The 6774-nt window shown below is 44.0% G+C and overlaps 1 protein-coding gene across 1 annotated transcript; it reads right to left on the bottom strand.

Moving 5' to 3' along the window:
• LOC109479513 (putative golgin subfamily A member 6-like protein 19) lies at positions 1–6441 on the bottom strand. Its single transcript, XM_019781493.1, has 5 exons — positions 6256–6441; positions 3116–3659; positions 2011–2048; positions 1710–1763; positions 1–81 (listed from the first exon to the last, which is right to left on the bottom strand). The coding sequence occupies exons 1-5, from the start codon at positions 6439–6441 to the stop codon at positions 1–3; spliced, it is 903 nt and encodes a 300-aa protein (XP_019637052.1).
• Positions 6442–6774: the final 333 nt, after the last annotated feature.

The following is a 6774-nucleotide window of genomic DNA, read 5'->3' on the forward strand; positions in this document are numbered from 1 at the left end:
CTAGGGAGAGGGGGAGGTCAGGGTAGGTCTCTTAACATGCTGTAGCTCTACCATGGGCGTCAGTTTGTCAATTGCATCTTCCTGTGCACATGAGAAAGAACAGTATCACAATATTGGACTTAACATTCTACAAAGCATGAAGTATCTGGGGGCAAAACTCTTAAACTCTGAAAAAAGTGACAAGCTTAGTACAATGTACTTGCCTGCAACATCCTCTGCACGTGGTTCCCAATGAAAGATTGGCTGTGGAATGCCTGTCTTTTTACTTGAAACTGCTGCAGGAGTGGGTCCAGTTGACTTGTAAGGGGACCTTGGCCAATCTTAACACGAGCTTGGGTTCACATCTCCTGCACGAATTAGCAAGATGTCAACAATGTTAAAAAGACTAGAACATGTTCTAATGCAGCTGATTGACAAAGGCTAGCAAATGTCATATATCACATGTCCGGAGCCCCAAACACACGCCACCTACTCTTGTGCTGCCATGACGTCGCTTCTCTGCTGTCAGTGTCTTTAGATCTTTTGGACCAGCTTGCCTTTCGGAAAGACCACACACTTTCCCGATATCTTCTTTCCAATTAATAACGGTGCGGTATAGTTCGGAACTTCTGTAAGCGTAGGAAAAAAGTGTATCAGTGCAAATCCTTTTAAATCTGACACTGTTCACTTCATATTATACACATGAAATACATGAGGTTGATAATTCGTTAGACAATGTTGTTATAGCCACTCGAAAATGAACACTGGTAACAACAAACTTGTAAGAAGGTTTAGGTTCAACTTCGGTCAAAGGTAAAGGTACACTGGTAACAACAAACTTGTAAGAAGGTTTAGGTTCAACTTCGGTCAAAGGTAAAGGTACACTGGTAACAACAAACTTGTAAGAAGGTTTAGGATCAACTTCGGTCAAAGGTAAAGGTACACTGGTAACAACAAACTTGTAAGAAGTTTTAGGTTCAGCTTCGGTAAAAGTCCGGACTACGTAAAGTAGAAGTTGTAGGTTCTGTGAAGGAGAAAAAATGTTTTAAATCTATACAGATGGTCAATTATTATAGCATAGCATGATGCAGAGCATGGAGCCATAGCCGATTTGTAAACACAGCCATCGAGTACTGTCTCAGCAATTTCTTTCACCGTTTTGTGGCAGGACAGGTCAAGTTTGAAAATGATGAGAAATTGATGCAAATGCAAATTCGTATAGCAAACAAAATGTGTGTACTTACTTCGATTTCTCCTCCTCCTCTGGCAGCCCCCCCCCCTGGAAGAATAAATTTTAGCAACAATGTCAACATGTTTAAACTTACACAGGCGGTCAATTGTAGCATAGCCTGATGCAGAGCAGGGAACCACTTTCAGGACAGTTCAAGTTTGAAAATGATGCAATGCAATGGTGTAAGAAACAAAATATGTGTGCTTACCTCCCACCCTTCCTGCACATCTTGGCCAAGTGACCTTTTTGGTTGCATATGGCACATTTCCAGCTGGATTGGTATTTAAAACATGACAAAAAATGGTGGGAAACAATGATGCAAATTGCATTCTGCAAATGTGATGAATTTTATATATATATGTAGATGAATTTTATATATATATATACACCCTGGTTACTGTAACGAGACTGACTTTTGTACCATTCAAAAGCTGAAGATGCATTCTTTATGTACTGTAACTTCTTAATTCAATACAAAGTGGGGTATGTGTGCACTTACGACTTCTTTGTGCAGTCTCTTTTGATGTGTGCCGTCGATCCGCAACACCAGCATCTAGAATGGGAAGTAGAAGGACACTATTCAGTTTGGGAAATTTGAACAATCAAATCCTTAAGGTTTGTTTTCTGCGTGGAAGCATTGAAGTTCTACTCCTCAAATGCAAATGTCCAGTCTGTCCCGCAATTATGAACAATAAGTTCAGGGTAGTCGTAACAAATGTAACACTAACAGAAAGAATCACTCATCATTAACACTTTTATGTACAACATCTTTACAAAAATTATGAAAATGTGGTGCATACCTCTTCTTTTTCTGCTCGCCGCCGTTGTTGTCCGGTTGCTGGAAAAAAATACAAAAAAATGTTAACTTACCAGTTAAGTATTTGATGTTCGACGTGGTAATGTTGTTCATAATTTATGTTAAAAATTGCGAGAAACGAAACACAAAAGTCACTTACAACAATGTCTTCAATGGTGCAGGTGGGTACTTCGGCCTAGAAATCAAGTATCATAAACTACGGTGTTAAAGACCCAAGTAATAGTCCGAGCTGATTTGAGAGTTGGAGGTGGATCCTACAAATAAACAGTTTCAGATAGAATTTTCTTGACCATGGCTTTGTAAAAAGTAACGTGTCATTCTGCATGGTTTGTTAACAGAAGAAAAGCAGTGGGGAAATATATTTGAATGTTTTGAAAACTGATCAGTATGCAACTCTGCCCCTGCCTTTGTTCTGATATAGGCTGTCTAGGATTTTTTTAGGAGTTTTTGGGGTCAAACTAATGGGAAGGTCACCGAAAGCCCTCCGATCATAACCGGAACGGCTCCGAACGTTCCCAACGGCGAAACTGGACATTCCCCAGTATAGCCAAGATGGCCTAGCTGAGATGGCCGCTCGGTTTGTTTGGATCGGATACAAAAGTGATTCTAACAGCAACGAAGGTTGCGCTGTGCATGGGGTGATTTTAATAGGGTGATCTGGACATGCGAATCCGGCCAATTGTGAGGTAAGCCTTCAGGGAAGCTCAGGACACAAAAATAACGTGTCGAAAAGGAATCATCGCGAAGCCAATATGTTGTTCATTATGTTCACGTGTCTGTAGAAGACAACAACAACAAAGAAAAACAATTGCGTTGAAAAAAGCTGGCCCTGGCTCCTGGAATGAGAATAAAAAGACCAGCGCATACCAGCTCGGGCATGGCTGGAACACCGCAGGGTGGAGGAGACTGAAACCGGCAGAGAACGACGCGGGCATGGCTGCTACTTGTACAATGGAAGGGGTGGGGGTGCCTCCAAACTGACTTCTTGTCGAACAGGTAGATTTTGGTCTTTCGCCGTACTTGACTTTTTCTTGGGACGACCCCCCCCCCTTTTCTTTAAAAAAGGAAGAGAAAATTGCTGTCCTTACCTCTACTATATTCTGATTTATCGCAGCTGGTGCCCTCTTCCCTGCAGCCGGCGTCCTTTTCCTCGCAGCTGGCGTCATCCTCCTCGCCGCTGACGTCCTCCTCCTCGCAGCTGGCGTCCTCCTCCTCGCAGCTGGCGTCCTCCTCCTTCTCGCAGCTGGCGTCCTCCTCCTCGCTGCTGGCGTCCTCCTCCTTCTCGCAGATGGCGTCCTCCTCCTCGCAGCTGGCGTCCTCCTCCTTCTCGCAGCTGGCGTCCTCCTCCTCGCTGCTGGCGTCCTCCTCCTTCTCGCAGATGGCGTCCTCCTCCTCGCTGCTGGCGTCCTCCTCCTCCTCGCAGATGGCGTCCTCCTCCTCGCAGCTGGCGTTCTCCTCTTCCTCGCAGCTGGCGTCCTCCTTCTTCTCGCAGATGGCGTCCTCCTCGCTGCTGCCGTCCTCCTCCTTCTCGCAGATGGCGTCCTCCTCCTCGCAGATGGCGTCCTCCTCCTCGCAGATGGCGTTCTCCTCTTCCTCGCAGCTGACGTTCTCCTCTTCCTCGCAGCTGGTGTTCTACTCCCCGCATCTGGCACTGCCTCAGCCGAGGGCCCGCACTAGATACCGGGAGGGAGAGACACAGGCACTGCCGCAGTCAGGGGCCCGCACTGGATCCCGGGAGGGAGACACAGGGGCACTGTCGCACCCGGGGGCCTGCACCGGATGCTGGGCTGGGGGAGACTGGCAGTGACAGCACTTGCCAGGTTGCTGGCTGTACTAGGGGGACCATGTATTATATGAGGGGGTGGTGGTGCACCACACTTGTGACAGGTTCACATGCCGGAGAAAGGTGTACTTCACAGATCTCAGTTGTAAGACCTCACGTCTTAGTCTTCTTTGCTTTCCCAGAAGACTTATTCTTTGAAATTGTCGTGCTTCATGCCTAAGTCGGTCTCGTTACCGCTGTCGGGCTCCTGGGCTAGATGACCATCCATCAGGGCCGGGATCACAGCTGATGTTATGTACAAACCCGGGGCCGTCTGCGGGCGTGTCCTGAACAGCCGAGTGCCTGGGCTTGAACTGTGTATGTACTATATACTGTACGTAGCAGGCAACCACCTAGCCCGATTGTAGCGTTTCTGCCTCGCAGCTTAGCAAATTTGAGCCTAACTTGGCCCTGCTGGTCCTCAAGCCCTGGCTTCTCTTCTAGTCTTGCTTTAGTCTATTTTATATTCTATTTTATATTTTTTGTTCTTTACAGATCACAACCCCTTTACCTTTACAACCCTGCGTTCTAAAACTATCGCGTTGCTAAGGTCTCCTTGGAAATAAAGGGGAACCAACAGAAATCCCTCAACCAAACTATGCGTTAACGGTTCTTTTATTCAAATGAGTGGTAAGTAGTGGCTTGGCAACACACAGGTATCCCGTTGCAGCTCGTAGAAGTAGAAGTCTAGTTCCACTGGACAATTTAGTCAGAGACCTCGTATTGTCTAGTATGGGAACACCTAAGGTTCAAAATCCTGTCATTATGCTGCGCAACAGAATCATTAGTGGTAAAAATGTGCAGCGCATCTTTAAAATATTAATCTGATGCAAAATCTAGAGAAAAGACCCTTGAAGACAGAGTTTTGTCATCTTTATTTTCCAGTTGCTCTTTCTCTTTACCCTAAGCCTGTTCAAAATTTCTGTACTTGCAGCACCATCTTTCTGCCGCATGATTTCCTTGTTAGTGAACATGAAATCTCACAAGCCACACTTTGAGTTCCAGCTGGAGGACAATGAATTTATTTCCATCCGTGATGTAATTGTAAACACAGGGGTTTGAAACCTGGCACCCTGACTTACTTAAATGTGCTGTTGACAGGCAAGCAAACATTATCAAAACTTCCATTTGATTATGCACTGCTTCTTCTCAAAAGGATGATTTTGGCAAGCCACAGTACTAGGTTCAAAACCAGTTGCAGTGTTTACTATATCAGAAAGTGGCTTTAATTCTTCCATGCCGGAGAAGATTGATGGAGATTATTTACAACACATAATTTTAATTGTGAGCCATCAGTTATCATCACTGATATTCATGATATATCTGATTAAGTGGACTTGAAATATTATCATCCTTAAGGAGATACTTACTTGATCTTCTTCGTGGGTGAAGCTGCTTCAGACCTGGGTGCAGACTGCTTTAGAGTCTAAAAATGATAAAACATGACTAGTTACATACTGTCAAGATACCCCAAAAATAACTCCAAACCTCTGCTTGGAGAGTATTGTCTTATTTATTCACCAACAATGAAACAACAATGAAAACTCAACCACGAACCCAGGGTATGATCACGTCAATAAAAAGCACATCTATTCCAAAGGTTGCCAAAAAGTGACATCAAAACAGGAATTCGTATGTGACATCAAAACAAGAATTCGTATGGTGCCTCATCGAGAAATAGTAAAAGGCCAAAGAGGTATTGCCAAATTTTACCACTCTTTCGGGCACAAAATAATAAAATGTAAGTTTATAATAAGCAGTGCAATGTTCGATATATTCAAATAGCTCGTAGTCATAGCTCCTGAGTTAAAAAAAATTGGACATCCGGAAAATATACACCGCGATGTGATAAAAATATGACATTAGGGCATAAAATAAAAACATTTACAAAAGTAAGTTTCTAAAAGTTACCTCATCCGAATCCATTTGTTGGAACAAAGTCCTTGCCCTATCAGCGGCAGTTCGTCTTGGACGCTTTGACATCGCCGTAAATTACCAGTATAGACACGATAACAACCCGAACAATAGTAGCGGGACGGTCAAAGCAGTCAAAATATCAGTCGAACCGCAGACCGCTATGCGCATCGGTTCTGCGCAGCTCTCTCTAAGATCTCGTTTAAATCTGGCGCTTCTTTTCCAATGTAATGTTATCCGCGAGAGTTTGCTACTGTTTACTGTTTCGCTTGTAACTCCGCTTTGCGTAAGTGTTTCCTTGTCATACGTTGAATTGCCGTGAACGGAGAACTGTAGCTTTTTATCAACCATCGAATCCTCATCTATGATCACAATTTATTTGTAGGCTAAGGTAGAATATTATATCAAAAGACTGTTTAAAGAACATGCAGAATAAAGATGGATGGCAAAATCATATTTCCAGATGGCAGTCTGAATGGGCGACCGCTTTACATTCTCTTCGAACGCCTCTTTAGAAGGAGGGAGTGACCTGAACTCCAGAGCCTTTGTCACATATTGTCTACCCATCCTTCGACACCAGACTTCCCCACGGACCTCAGACATGCTCGATGTCACCACGCTTTTGACCCCGTAGCAGGCGGCCATGAATGCTGTCGCTTCCTCAATGATGTCACCCATGTCCTCGAATAATAGCCCAATTTGTGCAGTTCTACACCATTCGGCCCAACTCTGTAGAAAGCTTTGATAACAAGGATAACAATGTGAAAAGTAGAACTGACATAGTCAGTGGCAATGTCCGTATCAAGTCTGGCATGATAGTTCTTGTCATCGACTGATGATTCCTTTACATCACTATACAAAAACTATGCATATGTACCAGCTGTTTATTGATATCGGTAAATGACGATTTTACGGAGTTAACAATTCAGTAATACATGTAACATGTATAAAGTTGAATGTGTCGGCAATCACATTAAGCTTTCACTACCGAGAAAACCTATGTTTTTATTT

Source organism: Branchiostoma belcheri, unplaced genomic scaffold (genome assembly GCF_001625305.1).
Source record: "Branchiostoma belcheri isolate BF01 breed outbred unplaced genomic scaffold, Haploidv18h27 scaffold107, whole genome shotgun sequence".
Taxonomy (NCBI): Eukaryota; Metazoa; Chordata; class Leptocardii; order Amphioxiformes; family Branchiostomatidae; genus Branchiostoma; species Branchiostoma belcheri.

Excerpts from the sequence above, each read along its gene's own strand:
- LOC109479513 (XM_019781493.1), bottom strand. The coding sequence starts at position 6,441 with ATGGGTGACATCATTGAGGAAGCGACAGCATTCATGGCCGCCTGCTAC. Across the intron at positions 3,660-6,255 it reads AAGAGGCGTTCGAAGAGAAT|AACACCAGCTGCGAGGAAGA; the intron begins GTAAAGCGGTCG and ends TGCGGGGAGTAG. Across the intron at positions 2,049-3,115 it reads TAAATCAGAATATAGTAGAG|CAACCGGACAACAACGGCGG; the intron begins GTAAGGACAGCA and ends ATTTTTTTCCAG.